Genomic DNA, 22,582 nt, shown 5'->3' with positions numbered 1-22,582 from the left:
GGACTTCACATTTGATATAGCACAGCAAGAAACACCTGAAAGCTTATCTGTGAAGACAATTTTTTTAAAATAGAAGCAAAAATAACATTTTAAAATGTTTTGTAAATCATGCATGTTTTTTAAAAAATTAATTCACTGTAAAAACCACAACTTTCTCAAGGATTCATTCATGCACAACTCTTTCCAAGACTATTCCAGAAATGGAGAGTGTTAAATTACTGGATTCAAACAGTTGTGCTTTACAGTCCTCTTCCAGTCATTAATACAGACAAAAAAATGCTCCTAGAAAAAATCTCCTTGTGTCTCTCCTATTCCCATACCAGGGACAAACATCCTTTCTAAAATTGTTTGTGGATATCTTATTAGAGGACTATCAAGTGGGTGAAGTTGCTTCATTACACTAAATTCAACTTTCCCAAGGAAGCAGGAATCCTGCCTCCCACCTACCCAAATATTTTGAGGCCATTAAATGTTCACATGTCACACAGAACAGGGGATTTAGACTCTTATTACTAAAGCAGCAAACATATAAAGGAGATGGGACAAGCACGGGAAGCATAATAGAAACAGCCTTCTGTGTTGGATAAAGCCATGGACATCAATCACTCACCTCCCCAAAATAGAGCCTACTGTACAAAGACAGCATGTGACATTCAAGTCACAATGCCTATAAATATAGAGAGCTCCAGCTGTAAACAGCACCAATGGAAGGCACAGGACTAACCTGCAGCACAGGAGCTGCTGACCCAGGAGTCACTCTGCTCCGAGGCTGCTGGACCAATTCTGACCCTTCCACGATAACATCATTGCTTAAGTTACTTAAAGACTGACCTTTCTTATTTGATCTTCAAAGCCTCTGCATGCTGAGAAAGACCATTGAGGGCTATTTCAGTAGGACAACTGCTTGATGCATGCAAGACCGTGCTATTACAGAGATTTATATTTGGAACAGAAACAGAAAACTTAAAACAGACTCTGTATAGTGATAAATGATGCTACTCTGCCTAGCTGTGGCTGCTGAAGAAAAACTAGATAACCAAGCAACAGGAATTCATGCAGTGAGGGAGGGTGAGGACAGAGCTCTGTGCACCCAAATATCTGGAAATAAAGAAAAGAGCCCTGCCTCGCTTTGTTTATTCAAATATGTAATAACAACAATTAGAATGAAAAGTATTTCCTGATCCTAATTTTTATACAAAAGAAACCAAATACTGCAAAAGCCAGATGTAAGCCTAACAAATTGCTTGTATACCTTAAATAAATCTATTTGCATGCACTCCCTGGCAAATAGCATACAATCAAATGATTTGCACAGACAGCTCTGGGGTTTTTTCTTCCAGGTGAGGAAGGCATTTAACTCAGGTCAACTGCTTCAGAGACCTTTGAAAACTTGACCTATGTGTTTCATTTATAAACATATCAAATGAACAAGCAGACTTATTTAACCACTGGAATTTGGCTAGAAAGCATTCTGCCAGATTCTCCTCAGTTTCATGCAACCTCCCTGAAGTCAATGGCTTGTTTGGCTGGAATTCAAGGAAGAATCTGGACCATTATCAATAACTGAAATCCTAATAAAGAAACTCAGAAAAAGCAATTTTACAAGTGAGGCACACTATGCAAGAGTAATTGTGAACAGGAACAATCCCACACCGAGAAAAAAAGAATTATTCACTGTTTGTTACTTTTGTATTGGCCTCTATTGTCTGAATTAATAGATATAGTTTATAATTATATCTTGATTAACACTATTGTGTTCTAAATATAGACGGTAAAGCAAGAAAATACCGTTTTTATTTGTTTCTCTCAGCCAATTATCTTTTCTCCTTGTCTGTGTGCTTCCCAAACATGAATAGAAACAGTTTGTGTCAGTGGTACATTTTTTTTTTCCTGCTTTCATCCTTTTTTCTGGCACTGATTCTTAGTGAACTGCCTTCCCACAACCAAGATGCTAGTCTTTCACTGAAGGGGGAGGGCTGTGGTTGTGCAGACACAGAGGAAGAATATGTGCTCAGGTTATCCTTAGTGAGAGCAACGCCTTCTCTCTAAAATAAACAACTCCCAGTAACAGTCAGTGCAAAGAGCAGCTCCTCACAGAACCACACCTTACTCTCTTATATTCAACTTTTTTTTTCTTTAATGAACTCATTTATTTATTTTACTGCATCACTTCATGTCTCTAAGTCAGACTCTCAGTAATATGAGCAGAAATTCCGCACAAGATCAATTCAATAAAATTATTTAGAATCTAACGGAAATGGAGGAAAAATATATTTGACCTCCCAAAGACAATAGATTTTCAAATGCAGTTCTTTCAGATCCCAAAATACCCTGCCAGTTACCTTGCTGGAAATTCAATCATCGCCATGAAAATGAACTTCATGATTGTGGATTCTACCACCTTGAACAATGAAAGGATTTATTTTAAAGTATGCTTCCCTACTTTGCTTTGTTTCCTTCATGTAATCAGGTTTTCAAGATGCCATGTGCTAGATTGTTATTTGCTTGTGGATTTTTTTTTCCTTTCTGAGGTGATTTAAGGTACACAAATGCTGATAGGAGTTAATAGCAGACTATTTGGTTAATAGTGGTTTTATTGGCTCAGAGGTAACCAGCCTGCAGACAGTGGTTAGGCCATGGGTTTGGGAGCCCAAAGGAAAGGATTCCAACTTCAGACCTGCTCCTACTCCAGCTATGTAACCCTGCACCTAGTTTTCTTCTATAAAACAATATTAATGCCTTTGTCAAGAAGTTTGAAGTGTAAACCACAACATAACAGCAACCATTTTTTGTCTTCCATGTTGGTTCTATTTTTAAAAAAATTAAATGCAGCTGCAGTAGCGAAGATTCAGCTTTGCATCTTGCTGGAAGCCAACGAGCAGCATGGATGAATATTGCAGATATTATGACAACTTAAGGACAGGTTACTCAGGAAATGGGCTGTGGAAACTGACTGAGGGACTGGCAACACATAAATCTGCTGAGCCTAATCAGATGACCTTTTTTACACACCTAATAGGCTATTCCCCTGGAAAAGACAGTTGGGAATTCTTCCAAATCTGAGTGAGAGTGCTTTGTAGGGAGATGGGAAAAGGATGAGAGGCAAGAACTCTACCCACTCACTCTGCAGAGAACATATATGCTAAGAAAATAGGAGGAACAACAGAAATCCAGAAAAACAAACCTTTCTTTTTCAACAAATAAGATGTCATTAGAAAGCATTTTGTGCCATATAAAAGAATAAAGAACATTATTCTGCATTGTTAGAGATGCCACCTCTTTTAAATTTGATTCGCTAATAGCATTCAAGTAGTTTCTATTTAAGGACTAAGCAGCTATATTTTGCAATTAATAGACAATAATAATTCAACTAGCATTCAATGTTTTCCACACTATTAAGAGACAATATGGCTTTAAATAGATTGTGATTTCAAGACATAATTTTTTGGGGATTTGATGCAGTCAATTTTAGCACATTCCTGCAAAATTGTATGCTATGTTTCTGTCACTGATATTACTATGGGATTTCTTACCTGCCTAACATATATGCATTGTCATAATTCTACCAGAAAAATCAGGAGAATCCAACAGATTTTTGGTCCTGAAGGAACCAATTATAACTTACTTATTAAAAAGAGCCAATCTTTCATCTACTTGTATAATAAAAAAAAAAATTGAACTATCCTGAATTTCCCCAGTGGAAATTTAAATCCCTAAGCTTCAATTTTCATCAAATAGAATATATATATTTTTTTTACATTAAAGAATTTTAAAGAAAAGAGTTATTAATATAATGAACATGACTCTTTGTTTCCACACCTTTGCAGTTGCAGTTTAAGAAAATTTTACAAATGAAGATAAATAAATCTTAGGTATTTTGTGTACTCCACAAACATGCCTTATGACCCCTTCTCACAGCACAAAAAAAGCACACGTTAAATTTGTTGCTTAATCAATAACACTGAATTTCTTCTCACCAGGAAAATGCATGGAATAATTGATGGGTGGAGAAAAACACTTCGAGTTTTCTACCTAGTACTTAATTGCCAAGAGAATTTCACTTTTCCTAGGATGCTGGCTCAAGAAATAATGAGAGTACTGGAAATTACTGCCTACATATATAAAAAAATTTGCACTGATTTCAGTGAGTCCCAAATTGTCTCCAGACTTGCTCTTTCTCTGCATAAGGGGATTAATAGAAACCCTTTTATTTATTTTTTTTTAAATCAAAGATTTGGAATAGCAATGGCACAATTACCACCCTTTATAATCTGAAGGTTATTTCTATACACAGTTTGTGCAACTGGGAAGAAGCAGTACCAAGTACTGGTAACTCTGCATTTCTTCCTCTTCCTCTGCTCAGAGATATATGGCTGATGTCAGTGAACTAATGTAATTAACCTGGTGTTTTGTGAGAACTGCCTATAACCAATTGTGACATACTCCATTTTTTTTGCACACTCATCAGTCATTTCTAAGATAAACATTAAAAACCAGGGTGAGTTGCCTGGAAAGAATGGCACCCTCTAGTCATGACAGCTATTTCTATTAGCTATTTCTATTATTTTTTCTGAAATTTCAAAAAATCCTCAATCCCTTTCTTAAAATATATGCAAACATTTAAAATTTGATCTAGTGAAATACCTTTAATTTCTCCAAGGAGATCACTTGTGTTTAATTTTTCCATCTTCTCCTTCCAGTCTTTAGAAAGTAGCTTTTCCATACAGGATGAATCTATTAAAAAAAATAAAAAAATAAAAAAATAAAATTAGGAAACATATTCTTACAGAAAAACAGGTGCCACCTTCATTTTAAGTACCAGTACCACCTTCATCTCCCAGTACCAGTCGAACCATAGCTTAGAAAGAAAAAGAACTTGCAGCCACACTCAGTTCTTATTTAACTGCATTTTAAATCCAAAGTAATTCCCCTGGGGTTAATGGAGTTACTATGGATTTAACAAGGGTCTAATTGAAAGAAAAACTTCGTTGAGGATTTATGCATGCTAACTGCCAATTTACATGCATAGATTGCCAATGTATATACGAATTCTGTCTTTTTCATTTGAGAATGATTGTACACTCGAAATTATACATGAAGATTTAGTAGCTTTTTTTGGAAATTTGGCACACAGTGACATCTGAAACCCATTTTTATACCCATGTCAATGCAAAAGTTATTCATATAATGTCTCCATGGAATTCATGAAAGCACTCTACATATTCGATGTTCACAGTATCAGAAATTTTCTCAGTAGGCTATAAACAACATGCAATGATTAGAAGATAGGACTTCATCATATCAACTTCAGAATGCATTTCAAGGCTTTGCCCCAGCCTGGGAGGCCTTCTTGAGGCAAAACTGTCACTGAAGTCATTGCACTTTGGAGAAAGTAAAAGATTGGCCCTAGTAAGCTCCCTATGATCAGACCCTAATCCCACTACAAAATTTTATACTGAGCATAACAGACTCCAATAAATTCTAAAGGTTTTTTTCATTCCCTAAATTAAACTAATTGGCTCTGATGTCTAAATTATAGATAACCTTGCAGATACCTAGAAAAGGTCATTTTTAAGATAGAAATTCTTATGAAGGGAGCCTACAGGAAAGATGGAGAGAGACTATTAACAAGAGAATATAGTGACAGCTCAAGGGGGAATGGCTTCAAACTGAAAGAGAGTAGGTTTAGATTGGATATTAGGAGAAAATTGTTTCCTGTGAGGGTGGTGAGACCCTGGCACAGATTGCCCAGAGCAGCTGTGGATGCCCCATCCCTGGCAGTGTCCAAGGCCAGGTTTGATGGAGCTCTGAGCTCTGGGATAGTGCAAGATGTCCCTCCTGCCCATGGCAAAGGGTTGAAATAAATTGATCTTTAAGGTCCCTTCCAACCCAGGTCATTCTATGATTCTGTTGATGTGATGTGGGCTTTTATGACTTTTAAGAAAGACAATTCAGATTTCTAAACCATTATCAAGAAAATGTCAAAAACAAATCAACACTCATTTGTCCTTCACAGTTAGTAACAATAAAATCTCTATTAAACTTTGTGTGCTTGCTTTCACCTGCAGGCAGACTGACCAACAATGTCTGTGCTAAACTCCTTGGAAACCCTTAGGGCCAGTTTGCAAAATATCAAAACTTACTCATAATTCTCTTCCAAAAACAAATTGTAGCAAAGGACCTTCCTTGTAAGACCACGCATCACCCTGGGCAGTGCTGAGCACAGAGTTCCTAGGGGAAAAGCCATGCAACTTCTCTTCCGAGAAACTCTCATAGCAAGGGGCCACTTGTTTGAGAAGGCCAATTTGCACAATGCTTTCTAAGTAGCTAATAATATTCCAAATTTTAATTATTTTTGTACCGGTCCTACTCCAGTCACGAATTAACAATGAGTTGTATGAGAAAGCAGAATTCAGTCTTCCACTAAATTACCAGCCAATTAAGGTCAAATCACAGCTGAAATTGTCATTTCAGTAGTCCCAGCAGAAGTACTCACACATGTGAAAGCAAAAGCAAATTGCCCAGATTTAAGAATGGCAACACAGATCATATCATTGCAACAGGTAACAGTTTGTTCCTCTTCAGACGATTCCAAAAATACTCAGAGGGAGGAGAGACATTCAAAGAGGTCACAAAAGGAGGAGTTAAAGATTTAGGGAGAAGTCTAAGGAAGGAAATAGTCCTATGGCCAATCATATGTTAGGGTACAATTTATTTCAGCCTAAAAATTCATTAGTATAACTCATTTGACATAAACAAACAAACAAAACCCCCAAACAAAACAAAAACCAATTGAAAGCAAACAAAACTGTAACTACCAAGAGATCAGAGATCAGGTTTTAATTGCAACACATTTTTACCATGCAAGCCTCCATGGAAAGACAACACAGCTCATAAATATTTTTGAAGTAATATTTCAGCAGAAAAGCTAATTTATTTACTAATTATATCTTTCTATGAAAGACACAAAATTAAGGAGCTGTAAGTTGCAATAGGCAGTGTTAAAATACTAGTTATATAATAACAATTTACTTTTAACAATAACAGGCACTTATTACTTTTATGAGTTCTGGCCTGATAATAGGAGAATCAAGAAATAACCATCAATTATCAATAGAACATTATAATTTGTCCTTTTTTGTGATATCATGATTAGTTAAAAAGAGGTTTCTGTGTTTCTCCCCTGCCAAAATTTCAGACCCCTCATCCCTGAAAAAAAAGCTTTAGAATTTTATTTTTATGTTTTCTCTAAGTTACGTATTCTACTGCTTTTAACTAAGACGTTTCCTCAATTCACACAAAGAAAAAAAATATTTCAATGAAAAAGGAAAAAAGAAGAAAGAACTAGCATATTACTGAAATTTATAAAACACTTTCCTCAAAAGCACTTGTTTTATTTTTTCTCTCACTGTTCCTAAGAACACCCAAGCTTATCTGTAGTGTTCTTATATTATGTAAGGACAAAAAATGTATTTCTAAAGACAGACTAGGAAAGAGCTGGATTGGAAAACGGGTCTATTTGTGTGCCTTTTTGATATAATCATATTGCTGGTTAGAATTTTTCTCTTCAAATGACTAAAATTCCTTAAGAAAGAGTTCTTTTAACACCCCTATCTCATTCAAATTCTGTGTCCTGGATCTGACCACACAATTTATAGCTACTGTATTTTGCTATTGAGAGGATTACAAAAATGATTACACAATGAGCCTTTTAATAAAATTTTTTACACTACTGTAAAAGTAGCGCAGTGAAAATCCTGTAAATTTTCAATTACCATATTTATTCTGCATAATTTTTCAATTTTAAAATAATGATATGGGGTTAAAGCCCTCTGGAGGTTCTCCACATTAGACCCAAAACTGAATATAAAGGCTTATACTTGAAAGGCGTGACTCCCTTCAAGTTCTGCATTCCGTGCTCACAAAGACACATTTTGAAAAGGTCTGCGAAGCAGAAAGGCATTTTTCTCCTTTCTGTACTGAAAAGTAATTTTTACAGACATATAAAATCTACAGAGATATCTTCTGACATCAGTAAAATGTCTTCATCCATATTGATTCATTTTCTGATTTGATTCATTATAGAAACAAAACATCGACTTGGAATCCAGCACTGAGCAGTGAAGGAAGGAGCCCGAATTCACATCTGCACTGCATCACTCTCCCTGCACTGCTTCAGCACCATTCCAAAGCCTTGTGCATCCCGACATTTTCAAAATTCAGGGGTATTCTTGCTGAAGACAATTACAAAAGAAGCAATGAAAGAAATTAGCATTTATACATTTTTAGCTCTTCTCACTGACTTTATAAACCACAGTCAGGCTTATGCTGCGCAGTAGCATATTTTCTACTGGCACATGTAAGATCAAACTCGTGAAGTTGCACTGGAGCAATTGATTCTATTAAAAAACACACAGCTTCTCTTCCTTTATATTCTTCCCCTGTGAACTAGGAAAAAAAATTCCTTCAAGGACAGCAAACAGGTTAAGTATAATTATGATGACTAAATTAAATCTTTGAGTATTATTTAATATCACGGTTTGTTACATACTTAGTTAGCATTTTTAATTGTAAACTAAAGGAGTTTAAAGTACTGTGAGAATCTTGTTAGACATGACAGTTTTGCAAAGGTGAATGAGAAGAGGATGTTAAAAGATATATATAATCAGGGGGGGACAGAAAGCTGAGGGAAGAAAACCCTAGGTGTTAGATGAAAAGGATCTCTTCACAATGACAAAGCATCGATGAAAAGAATTAACATTTGTCCGTTGGGTAATCAATCAGTCATGGAATGGATGGAATCCAGCTCTTTGTTGCACGGCCGGTGATGAAGAGCCAGCGTGTTAGCTATCACAGCCAAGCTCTCAAGTTCTTCTGACTGAATGAAAGTCATCTTGTTTGAATCAGGGCTAGCTTTTGCCTCTTGTCTCATCCTTATTCTCCCCCTCTTTTCAGCTCTGGGTTTTTTCCCTTTTAATTTCACTTTTGCATTCTTCAACAAGTTCCTCACCCCAACCATACATGAATACTGTATGACCTGGCAGTGGCCTGCCCCTATCCTCATTGATTTTGGGGGTTGTTCCTTATTTATTTTTCCCCCTTTTAATTCACCAAAGTAGCCGCCTATTACTTTCTTTGAAATACAGATTAAAAAAAAAAAAAAAAAAGACGTTCATGCCATGTGTGAGTTTTTGTTTTTTTATGGTAAAGTCATACATAAAAGAAAACCTAAATGTGAGAGTGCAGCAGCAAAACTTCAAAGCACTGACTGTCAGACATTATTATTTCAAATCAGCTTTGACTTTTTGAGACTTAATAAAACACTATAGTACAGACTGGCATATTTATAACACCTATACCAGTGATCAACTGAACTGTCTTATTCTTTCTACTGTGCAGTGCCTTGTTATTTCTCTTGTAATAAGCTTCCCTCAAAACATGTTGTAACAATACTGCAAACAGATAATTATTAATGATATGAGTTCTAAAACATGACTTGCTTTGCATACAATTCTTTTTGAATCCACACATTACTTTGTGACAGAAGACAAAAGCACATTGATTTATTAATAATGATTGCAAATGCACAGCAAGTTCATAAACAATACGGAAATATAATTCAATCAAAGGTATAGAGGTATAGGTGACATATTTCTACGTGCATCTGAATTGTTACATCTCAAGCAAAGAGGCACTGGGGAAGACAAGGGAGAGGATTTAGCAGAGAAATAAGGCATGCTGCAAGAGAAATTGCTCTAAAACATGATCAGATCCACAGTAGGAGCAGGAGGATAAAGTTATTTTCTTTATTTTAGAAGAATGATACTACAGAACTAAAGGCAACTTTTTCTCTATTTCAGGACTAAGTATGTATTATATCCTATTATAATTTAGTAGATATTGTTAAACATAATAATATTACATTTGAGCAGAGTTTGGGACTAAATATCAATTTGCCAGTTCCTTCATCTCTAGTGTTCTATGTTCCCCAAGCTACTTTCATTACATTTTATTTGCCTTCAGCTCCATGGGAGAAAAGGTGTCCATTGGACCAGACTTTGTCAAATGAGTTCACATGTCTCATTCAAGTCTGTATAAGAAAAATAGCACAAGTGGAATTAGCCTGTCAGCATCTATGAAATATTTGTTTGAGAATAAGTATTGTGTGGGGTTTTTTCTTTGAAAGAATGTTAAATAAGATTATGAACTCCTTGTGACAGACATTTGTGTGCATACTAGGCCTATTGCACTTGATTCCTTCTACAGAAGACCTGCTTTTCCCCCAAAAAGCAACTAAGCTGCAAATTAACATTACAGTAACTATCATTTTTGGCCTGCTTCTGCTTGCACCTTTGCACATCTCAGCCCATGCTTCAAGTGCAAATGTGTTTTTTTCAAGTGGGTGAAACTAAGGACATGGCACCTCAAATAATAACAAAATACATCAGAGATCTAAAAGAGGAAGATTTGTTTCGATATTCTTCACAGAGTACTAAATCCTCTTCTGAGTTGAAAAAGCTAAATGAAACATTTCTGAATAATAGTCAAGCAGAATTTAGATTTACTCTAGTCAATCTTTGTTACTTACAATTAAACGAAAAAGCAGCTCCTTTGTTGCTATTATTAGATCCAGTCATTAAAATGGTGAAATATTCAGAAAACTGAGTATGTTTTTTAAAATCTGTGATGAGCTTTAATATACCTGGGTTGGGATCTTTAGTTAACAGATCCCTCTCTGAGTACATGGCAACAGTTTGCTTATGTGTCTTTTGTGAGTTCACTGCCAATCAGACTTCCTTGAGATAAAGAACCACCTAGTATAGAATGAAATCATAAAAATATTTCCTAATTTTCATGCTTCATGGTATGTATTTTAATATTATATGCAAACTCTAGCATTTCATATCAAAGAGAAAAGCAAAAGGTTAATTTAATTCACTTTGAAAGAACATCATTTTATAATCTTCTAACAATTCAAAATTGAATTAAAGACTTCATGTTTTCATTCACTGCTTGAAAAATAAAATGCTGTTTAACCATGACTATTAAAACTTAACTGCTGGATGGTATATCTATTCTGCTTTAATCCAAAGATGTAACGTTCGTGTAACATTACTAAAATAGATTTTTTTTTTGTTGCCATAGGTCCTTTTTTTCTTCTTTCAAACACAAATTATCCTTTTCTATCTCAATAAACTTTAAATAAAAGAAAAGGACACAGCAACAATACAAAACTAATCAAAAATCAGCCTGAAGGCTTAACATCCATATTTGCAATACACTGCCACTGCCTCTTGCTCATAAGCAGCTTGGCTTCAATCTTGCTGTCAGTGGAGCAGCAGGTCAGGGGAATCTCATCTCATCCCTCTCAATTTCTGTGCCATTCTTGTACCATAATTAATTGCCATGGTCTAACAGAAAATTAAAATATAAGGCATTTTGACACATTGTTAGCCAGCGAAGTGATCTCTTTGGCCAACTTCTCAAGAATTTCTCAATTTAATAAGCTCTCCAAATTCAAGTTCTTGAAAAGCAAAAAATACAATCACATCACAAAAATAAGCAATATGACATTTAGAACAGGAAAATATGCTAATTCCTTTTGCTTTTTTTATTGCAAACTGCAAATAAATTCTTTCCTTAATTCTGTATCTTGCTTGGGCGGTTAAGAAAACAAATAATCCTGGACAGTCACTCACTCCCTCCTCTCATATTGACTCTTTCCTATAGGAAGTTAAAAAAAAGTTTTAAAAAAGGGAGAAAAAAATGAAAAGAAAAAAAAAAAAAAACAAACCAAACAAAACCCAACCAAACAAAAACAAAATAAGGCAAAGAACACTCCCTAAATACAATTACATGCAAAAGCCAGTCAGCTCACAGTGGATGTTTTCTTGCAAGAGCAATGATGGAAATGCAACTGAGATCTGCCTACCAAACAGATCATTTTGTTTAGGACAGGGAACCAGGCAGATCTGCCAATTGCTGCACATTTTTTCATAGTGACAAGATTTCCACAATATGATAAAATTAGAAATGTAAGAGCTTGGAGAGGTCTCTTAACTTTTAATTAAAACTCTCCAAGATCACTAAAAATAATTAGGCATTAAAATGTTCTGGTTTTCCTCTGAATTCATTTGCACTACTTCAATGGTCTAGATCTTGCACGAAACAACAGACATTCTAAACAGAAACACTGGAATTTAGCTGGGGGTGATTTCCAGACCTGCTTTTTATGATGCAGCTAGTGGGAAAAACTGTAGAGTCTGAATTTCTCCCAATTCTGCCTAAAATGGTTTGTTTCATCAGGAATTCTCTAGTGCAAAGAATTCTGCTCAGTGCGAAGCTCCAGATAAAAAAGAAGTTTGAATTTCAGGGAAAGAACAGCCCTAGATACAGTCCTGACCTTTATTTTTATTTATTTATTAAAAAGCAGGACCTTTAACCTTGCAAATGTTTTTGTTCTCTTAAAATAACTCTTACAATGCTATATGCCATGCTATTTTTAGAAAAGCAACAAGAGAAAGCATGCTTTTCCCATACAGCAGGGCACTGATATAAACATCAACACAGATGCTCTGTGAGAGAGAGCTGGACTTCTCAAGCACTTGATCATTAAGGAATGCACCAACTGTTTTAGATAATCTCATGCCAGCTCCAGTTCTGCTCCACACTCCCCTTTGGGAGTGGCAAATCTTTTCCTGCTCCTAATTTTTCATTTTACTCACTCCTCCATTCTTTTTTTTTTCTTTTTCCCCCTAGAACAGAGGGAAAAAGGCATTGTGTGCCAAGCAAGGCAAGACTAGAATCACTTCCCCAAACAGAGCAAAACTTTCAGACAATTAACCCTCCCCTCTTCTTTCAGATAAATTACTAAGTATAAAATGCAATCTGTTTCCTTTGTTTACTCAATATGAACAATTTGTAAATGACTCAAGGATGAAATTCAGAAAATGTTGTGCTAAATTAGAACCATTATAAACATGCTAATGACTGCTCAACTAAAACATGCAGGATCAGTGTGAAGAAATATATTTAGTTCCTGTGGAATACAGTTGTATTGCCTCAGAACTATTTGGTCACTTAATTGTATATGATTACTTCAGGAAAATGTTAATTTCATGAACACTGCACTAGACAATACACTCCGTATGTCAAAAGAAGCTTTCTCAAGTGTCGGTGTAATTGCTTGGATGCAATGTTTTGGCATATTAGTACAAGAGAAATATCTTTTAAGTCTATTAAAATTACATGTACATTTCATTCCTCCACTTAAAATCTCCAGTCCATGATAAGCTATATTTTACTGTTAGATTGGCTGTATTCACTGAAGTTATTCCCTTATTTGCATCACAATGATAGCATACAGCATATTACATGTATTCACCTATTCTCTAAGTATCTGCACCTCTATTTACTTTCCAAGTGAACATATAATATTGGCAAGAGAAATTCACTTTAAGCTTTAATCAACAGGGATTGACAGGAACAGGGGAGAACCATGTGCTTGCAATCCCTGCTAAAAAGACTATATAAACTGATATGAAAAAGGAGAAAGGAAAATAAAATATCATTCTCTTGCTATGTGCATCCTAGCAAAGCAATGAAATTGATAGGACTTGCAATATTTGTTATTTTTTGAAAGGAGAAAGTCATGCTAATGGAAGCAGATCTCAAATTTTGTTATTTTCTTTGCCTCCACATCCTCACATCTTTCTTTTTTGAACAGCTCTAGATTTTCTCTCTTCCCCCCCCCCAGTGGAAAAGAACAGACTGAGCCAATATCTTAGCTAAAACTCAACAGCATATCTCCATCACAGCCTACTTAGTCTGCAATAAAATTGAAATTTATCCCAATGTTTAACCTCATTATTCTTTCTCATAATCTCATACCTCTGTACCTTGTTATAGCCCTTTTATAACCCTAAACAATTCACTCTCATCTTTGGCATCCACTCTTCTCAAACACTTCTGAATTGAAGTGACATTCTTCTCCTTATTACTCAAATAAATATTAAGAGTGCAATACCTAAATGTTTCTTTGTTAAACTGCTCTGGAAAAAATCGTGTACCATATGCTTTTTGGACATGGGGCATCTCTCTTTCAAAAATTAATTTCCCTAGCAGCTCAAGAAGTTGCAAATGGAATGCCAGCCTGTGTCCAGCTTTGTACTAAACTCAGACACTCTATTAAGGACAGAGGGGCAGATTTTCTTTTCTCTCAACTTTGCACAACTCTTCCTGCACCAAGCTGAAGCAGGCTGAGGATCCCATCTCAACTCAAGAAATTCTCTGGTAGCACAGATATACATTTATGTTATTGTTCTTTCTCCTATCAAGTGCAATGCCAACTAAGTATTGTACCTTTAACAGGGTGGAAGTCCTATAAAATTAATGGGAAAATAGTAGGCAAAGTTTTGAGGACTAAAAACATCTTAAACAAAAGGTAGTACAAAAAAGCAAAAGTGTGGAGGCTCCTTCACACCAGGTTAGTTTCAGAGTATTGAGGGAATGGGAGTGAGGGGACTTCCTGAAAAGCAAGGAAAATCAGTTTCTATTAAACTGATTAATGTTCCTTGCAAAATTTGTGACACCAGATGACTTATGAACAAAACCTGAATGATTCAAAAGACCTCTATTTTGTTCCCCCAAATCATGATCTACTCATTACCCTAATAATGCAGTAATAAACATCTGTTTAATTATTTGAAGGCTTCTTAATATTGTGCATAAAAATCTTAACTCAGCTCGTACATAAAATATTCTGAAATTAAAACAATTGTATAACAAAAAGAATTTTTCATGAGAAATCCTTAAGCATTTTTGTATGCAAAAGTATAATACAAAGCAAGCAAAATAATATGCTCTTGATTTGAAATTACTTCAAACAGGGATGCAGAGGAATGAAAACAATAGCTAGAATCTCCTCTCTATTTGCCATTTCTGAAGGTCTCTATGGCACATGATGCAATCTTTTCCAGGACACTAAAATATACTGACAAAATCAGTTCTGTAGCCCCTTTTTTACTACTAAAATTTTGTCTTAAACAAATTATTATATCCTATATAAGCATAAATACAGATCAAGCAAGAATTTCCTGAGCTAATGCCAACAAACAGAGCTTTAAAAGGTTTACAAATCTCACAAGCACCAGTTCCTGCAATAGACTTAAAGAATCATTTAGGCTGGAAAAGATCTCTAAGATCATAGAGTTCAAGCATTAACCTAGTACTGCCAAGGATATATATTTCTGGAATAATAGCTGTGGAAAGATTTTAGAAAAGAAGGAACTAATATCTTCAAGAATAATATTCTCACATTTTCATTTCCCTATATACATAGAGGAGAAAATTAACCATCATTTTTATTCCTATAAAAGAACATTAATAATTTTTTAAAGTCAAGTAATGGAAAGATATGGAAATCTTAGAATTAACGTTCCCCAGGAAATCCTCATTCAGCCCCTGTGTACATTATGATGTATTCTTTAAATACTTTTTTAAATGTACACAATTTTTGTATGCTATTCTTGCTATATTCAGCATATGGGATAATCCCAGATGAAAGCAGAAAGTGGAACTGCAGAGCAAATGAGGCTGCTGCCCATGCAGTCATTGGCTGTGTGTCATTGCAAAAGTTCAAAGAAACCAAATGAATGAGGGAGAGAACTGCAAAAGGAGAAATGATGGGTCGCAGTTGCATTTTCTGGGAGCTCAATTTAAAAAAACTTGGGGCTTTATTTGAGGAACTGCTGAACATTCACAGCTGCAGCTGTGTCAATGTAAAGTAAATGTAAAGATTGAGGCTATAATATATATAACTATATATAAACTGCTGCACAAAGTTAGGCCCCCTGGAAAAGAATCAGGGCCTAAGCACCTCAAGCTGAACAACCAAGAAATCAATGACATTTTTTAAGTTGTATTCTTGGTCTCACACCTGTGAAGTTGGCATCCTGACTACATTTTCTTCCTCCTAACAAAGATTTTGAAAATATATGTTGTTTGTAGCACATTTACTGAGTATTCTAGGGGGGAAAAAAAAGCAAAAAAACCCCACTGTAACCAATTGTGTAATACCCATGTCTTCTGAGCACAGCTTGAATAATAAGCAATTAATAGACACCAAAACCTCAGGTTGACCAGTAAGAACATAACAAGTTATTGGATATTTTCACATTCATGGAGGATCATCCTCTTAGTGAACTGGATTAATTAGAATTCTTCTTCAGGAAAAACTATTGCTTATTCACATAAGAAAATTATACTTTTCTACATAGAAACAAAAATTGGTTTCAATTTAATATGTTTTAAGTTTTGGTGGGCAGCTGAAGAAAGCTTTCCCCAATTATGCAGATGTAGTGCAAAATTAAAGATTTGAAACCTGTTTAAACCTGTGGTTATACACAGACTTCTATAAATTAGATTTAGTAGCCAGGTTTGGAAACAACACCAATTTGAAGAGTTTACTGATCACTTCAAGTTAAAGACAGAGTGAACATGAAATTGTTCCAGCATACTGGACTTCAGCAAATAAAAGCACTAATGATAATTAAGTGCATGTTGCACCCTGTCCTGGTGCAGCAAAACAGAATAACCTCCTTTTGCCCTCCCAACAGAGCAAACCTTGACCCCCCCATGTATAAATATTCCCTGACAGATTTCTGTAAGGTCCCCTCTTTGCTTAGAGCAAGCATTGCCACCCTTCTCTGCACTACTTGACACAGTTCCAGAGCAGAAAACAATTTTTGTCCCCAAAGAAGCAAAAAATTAAACTCCATAAGCATCTTCCCAAAATATATAACATGGTAATACAATAAATATCAGAGTGGAGAAAATTTGAGTCATTTGTAAACATTGGAGAGATTTAATAATACTTAATAATCTGCTACACAAAAGGGAAAAACTTATTCAGTGCAATTAAATCTTCACAGCTACACAGAAGGGAAACTACAGTCAAGTTCACACTACCTATATCAAGCTATTTTAAATTACAACTGTGCTCCATAACATTCTTTCTTTTCTTCACTACAAACAAGAACCAGTCCATGGAGCTCAGTTATGCCACAAGCTTCACTAAAAGTTATATTGAATGTAAAAAAGATAATTTACACAATTTCTGTATTAAACATTTAGTCTTCTTGCTTTTGTTGATTTAATCCAGACTCTAGAGTTACAAGGAGCTTAAATTTATGAGGTGAATTTTAGCTGCATAACTCCCCAGAAAATTTAAGCATGCATGAAATTCTACGCAGCTATTTTGAAATTGTAGATTAATGTTGGTTTATTATATACTCTTTACCCAAATGCAGAAGAATCTAACACAGACTTAGTTGTTTAGATGTTTTGTTGGGCTCTTGTCATATTTAGGACCAGTAGAAAATTCCATGTTATCAGAACGAAAGGTTATTCAGTTATAAGTTCTGGTTCATAATCTTAGATGTATTTATTCGAACAAACAGGACATGCAGGAAACATTCTTCTTTGAATGCTACATGACATAGTATATTGAAAAAAATCATTATATTCACAGCATCTTCAGAGCAGGAAGGGACTCAGACCATGGAGTCCAGCTCCTGGCCCTGCACAGGACAGCCTGGCAGTCACACCCTGTGCCTGAGAGCATTGTCCAAAACCTTTTTGAACTCTGCCAGGCTGTGCTGTGAGCACTGCCCTGGGGAGCGTTCCAGTGCCCAAACACCCTCAGGGTGAAGAACCTTTCCTGATACCCAACCTGAACCTCCCCTGACACAACTTCAGGCCATTCCCTTGGCTCCTGTCACTGGTCTCCAGACAGAAGAGATCAATGTCTGCCCCTCCTCTTCCCTCATGAGGAAGCTGCAGATTGTGATGAGGTCTAATATTGCCTGTTACTATGAAGTCAAAGGCAGAAGTTTGATGCCAGGTTCTCCACATGGTACAAGTTTGGTCCACCTAATTTGTGTTTACAGACATTAAATCCAGCTCAATCTCTTACTCTCTGGTTCCATTTTCTCTGTCTTTACTGCACATGAAAATTATCTCACTGTGGTTTTTATCTTGATGTTACTCACAAGACTTACTGCATTTAGAGAACTGTACAATCTTTTTTGTCAAGTAAACACTTCTCTCATCTCCAGGCTGCCAACCTGCCTGAACTCTCCTCCTGCATTTGCCCTCACACTATTAATATAATCATGAGCACTAGGAAGGCAGAATCTCAAACATTGCAAGTTACACGTCTCTGGTTCCTTAAGCTTTTTTTAAACACTTATTTATGGGCAAGGTATAATTTACACCACCTTATGTATGGCTGGGCAGGTGGCACACAGTGACTGCTGCTCCTTATATCAATATCTAACGTCAATGTCAGCGGTGCCCACTTTTCCACACCAATCAGATTTTCACCTGTTCTCTCTTATTATAAGATTTGACTGAGAGCTCTCTGTGGCAAGGACTGTTGTTTGGTTTTACTACTGCTAATGTATTTCCTAAGAGAAGACCCTGGAAAAAAAATTATAATGAAACAACTTAATTTTTTCCAGTAAACTCAGGGACTCTTCAGAGATCAATGCCCTAAGCTGCATGAGAAAAACTCAGGCTTTTTTGTTCTTTTTTCCTTTCAGAGCTATATATGTTATATAACTTACTATCTGAAGGGATCTGCTCAGCCTAAGCCAGAGGTCGATGAACACCAAACCTTGGCCTGCACAAAGACATAAAGGATTCATGCACAGGCATAGCTTTTCCCAAGGCAAAGTGGATACTTTCGTCCCAGGTCCCAGAGCTGCTAGCACAGTCCAACAACATTGAAAGTCACACAGATTTTTATTTTTTTTTAATTCTATTGTCACATTGCTAAAGTTTCTTGAGAAACTCAAAAACTCTTCAATTCTAGGTATGTGCCAAAAATCTTGTATTTCGGAACAACAATTCCTCTCCGTGAACTATTCCACATCCAGATATTCTCTGGAATTGTCCAAAAGCCTTTTAGCTGACAGGAAGTAAACAGTTTCCTTCTTCAGCAAAATGTAACTCCCTAATGAGTTTATTAGCCTATAAACCATGGCCCAAATGTGAACTTTGATACAAAGACAATAACATCTCCTTTCCACTGTAAACTCTTAACTGGACCTCCTCAGTATCTAAGACTACTGGAAATTAGCCCTAGAACATATGTTAAAGAATTGAAATTGCCACATTCTGTTACTTTTCTGCAGTTTTTTACAAAAATTAGTATTAAATTTGCTCATTTGTTTTCATTACTTTTTTTCCCTCTTTTTACACTAGTGAAATAATTTCAAAATATGGATACTGACAGAGATGCAGGCCCTAATATTGGAACCTTATGTTTTATTAAAGAGCTGATCAAAGAATAAGAACAAATATTGGTAGCAAAAGTACTGAAAAATCAGGATAATTGTTTGCTGTAATGGCATGTAGGAATCACCATGTTGGATCAGGCTGTTCAACAACTCCTTTATAACAATGGCAGCTTTTCCCAAGTCTAGATGAAAAATTTTAATACCATCAGCATGTTTCACCTCTACTCAAACTGCTCTTTTTCCTTTGAAAAAGCTTCCATGACTTTACACCAGAAACAAGAAGGACCAGTAGCTGAGCAAAAGTGTCAGTAAAGTTTGGTCAGTGAAGTTTAGTCAGTAAAGAGAAAACCACCACAAAAAATACTTTGAAACCACTAATTTTGCACCCAAAAATATATGTTTTCTACCTGGACAGATACACACATTCTTTTCTTTGCTCAATTCTTTATTTTTCAACCACTGCTTCTACAGCCTCCTGGTCCTTACTTAGCATGTGGAGTCACGGAATCACAGAATGTCAAGGGATTGTAATGGCCCTTACAGATCATCTAGTTCCAATGCCCCTGCCACAGGCAGGGACATCTCAAACTGGACCAGGCTACTCAAAGCCTTATCCAACATGACTTTGAACACTGCCAGGACTGGAGCATCCTCAACTACCCTGGGCAACCTGTTTCAGTGATTAACCACCCTCACAGTAAAGAATATTTTCCTAATATCTAATATAAACTCCCCTCTTTCAGTTGGTTCCCATTCCCATTGTCCTATCACTACTCTTCCTGAATAAGTGTCCCTCTTCCCTGTAACTCCTTCAGACTGGAAGGCTGCCATGAGGCCTCCACCAAACCTTCTCTTCTCCAGGCTGAACAGTCCCAACTTGCTCAGCCTGACTTCACAGGAGAGGTGCTCCAGTTCTCTTACCAACTTCATGACTCTCCTCTGGACTTGGTCCAACATTTCCATGCCTTCTTATCTTAGGGACACCAGAGCACTATGCAGTGTTCCAGGTGGGAGTCATCCTAGTCTTAAAGCCCTTAAAGCCCTGTTTTGATGGTGTTCTGGTTTCAATTCCCAGTATCACCAGCAAAGTTACCCATAAGATCTGCCCAAATTAGGCAATTCATATCAGTTACTTAATCTAGTACATATATCAGAAAATGACGCTGAGTAAACCAGCACCAATTAGATTCTGTAACAATTTTCCAGGGCCAAGGAGCCAAGTGCAAGGTCCTATACTTGACCTTCTCTGTGTCTTGTTGCTCAGAGGCTGTGACTTCAACAGCAACATATTGCAAAAAATCTGGATCAAATCTGGCAGAGAAAGGGATCATTTATAAGTCCTCTGTGGGTACATTCTGTCTTTGGTGTGTGGCTGAAACTCCCATTGACACTAACATGAGCTACACAGTCCTGCTGATGGGTGAATTATACCCCTAACAGAAAAGTGGTTTTTTGCTCGATGGATTTGCTTTGATGAACTTGTTGGCTACTGCACAGTCATGTGTATATATTTAAGTATTTCTCTGTGTGTGTGCATTTGTACATCTCTGCAGTGATGATGTCAGTTTGACTAAAAACGCAGATAAAGCATTTCTCCAGCCAAAATGGGCCAAAGCTAATTTTCCCCACATAAACTTTGGGTTGGCCCTTATTTATCAAAACCAGAAAAAGTTTGACAGAAAAGGCGATCCAAATTGGTTATCCCAACAAAAAAAAAATAGAAGTTAGGGCCTTTCTTAAGACTCACTTTATAGGAACCGTATGCACAACTTTCACTTTCTAGAAAGTGGTTTTCTCTTGAACACACATCAGAACCATTCATCATCACATAATTGCAAGTTGTCAGTCAGAGCCGCACCCTTCACACAGTGGCAGGCCGCCAGCACATCTGTCAGAAGCACTCACAAGCTTCCGTGTATTATTGTAATCCCCTACAAAAGGAACAAACCCATTCATCCTGTCCACATTTTCCAAATCAGATGACAACTGTAAACCCTGAGCCTGGAAAAATAATAGCACTTACCCTAAAAATGCCACACTTGGCAGGTGACCGCAAGTTAAAGACCAGGGAGCAAATTTAAAATAATTCTAATCTCCACATCCAAGACAAAAGTTGTAGGGAACTGGGTTCTTCATGGAAGAGGAAAGCTGGATTCTGTGCATACAACAAAATGGTCTCTAATAGTGAAATGGGCTGTGGGGTTAAATCATTGTACCCTATCTGCAAACATCCACTTACTGCACTCTGGACTTTATTAGGAGAACTATAACCTCCTTCTTTACTGTCTCCATTCTCTTTTTGGTTTCTTCTGTTTTTCTCTTTCCTTTGCCTAGAATCATCTAGTCTTTATGCCAGCACATACTCTTTTCTCCTGTACCTCTTGAAAGATGCTTTCTGATCAGACAGGCTCCACAGGTAACACCTCAGGGACAGTCTGGATTTGGTGAATGTAAGGACTTGGGCCAATGAGTACAAAGCAGGCAAGATTCTCCTCTCAGAAATGATGTTAAAGACTTTCATGGAGAATTAAACAGCTTTCAGTGAATTAAATACTATTTTACATAGGGCTTCAAAAGCTTATTTGCAGAGTAAATGCATATGAGAGCCACAAATACATTGGAGAATGGAGTAATAAGTTTTACCTCGGTACCTTCACTAACTCTTTTGCATTCTCTCTCTGGAGAAGTCTGACAGCAGTGCTCACCAGCACAGAATGAAACACATGCCATTCCCTCTGAGACAACAGTGCAGACACATCAGCCCAGCAAGGCCTTCGGAGCAGCTTTGCCTCAGCCAGTGAGGCTGCAAACAGAGTCTAACACTTCCCTCTAACCAGACAGATCTTTGTACATGCTCAGATGCAGAACTGAAGCTACAAGACTTCTCTGAGCCCACTTCCAATCCTTTACCCCAGGAACATTAAAGGAGCAGGAGCAGAGAGGCAATGTGCATCATCAGACACATCCTCAGTGGGGCCGGTGAAAGCCAGTGCACAGCAATGGGACATTTTTATCAGCCCTCAGCACAGGCAGAATGCATACTAGATACACACAGACACACACACACACATATATATAGTATATATAAAAACATGCATTTCTGAAACTATTCAAAAGATTTATGATGGCTGACCTGCTACAAAATTTATTTCCAAAAGAAATAATTACTCCTGAGTGGTACAGGCAGGAGTAAATGATACCATCTCAGGACACAATTGGGGATAAATATTGTAACAAATCAGCTCTCAGCTGTGCTGCACACCTATATTCACACAGCATTG

At 36.6% G+C, this 22,582-nt stretch overlaps 2 protein-coding genes across 14 annotated transcripts in view; one reads left to right on the top strand and one right to left on the bottom strand.

The window, feature by feature from the left end:
- LOC102066075 (uncharacterized) overlaps positions 1–9,392 on the top strand; it is a 68,886-nt gene extending 59,494 nt beyond the window's left edge. Inside the window, exon 3 of the mRNA XM_026793129.2 lies at positions 8,086–9,392. Coding sequence (XP_026648930.1) covers positions 8,086–8,117 — 32 coding nt within the window. The 3' untranslated portion in view covers positions 8,118–9,392. The remainder of the gene's footprint in view (positions 1–8,085) is intronic.
- SOX6 (SRY-box transcription factor 6) overlaps positions 1–22,582 on the bottom strand; it is a 369,248-nt gene that overhangs the window by 166,251 nt on the left and 180,415 nt on the right. For all 13 annotated transcript variants that reach the window (XM_026793117.2, XM_014266735.3, XM_074543379.1 and 10 more), the window contains one exon: positions 4,645–4,734. In XM_026793117.2, coding sequence (XP_026648918.1) covers positions 4,645–4,734 — 90 coding nt within the window. The remainder of the gene's footprint in view (positions 1–4,644; positions 4,735–22,582) is intronic.

Source organism: Zonotrichia albicollis, chromosome 6 (genome assembly GCF_047830755.1).
Source record: "Zonotrichia albicollis isolate bZonAlb1 chromosome 6, bZonAlb1.hap1, whole genome shotgun sequence".
Taxonomy (NCBI): Eukaryota; Metazoa; Chordata; class Aves; order Passeriformes; family Passerellidae; genus Zonotrichia; species Zonotrichia albicollis.
This window is presented reverse-complemented; position numbering and strand designations above follow the sequence as displayed.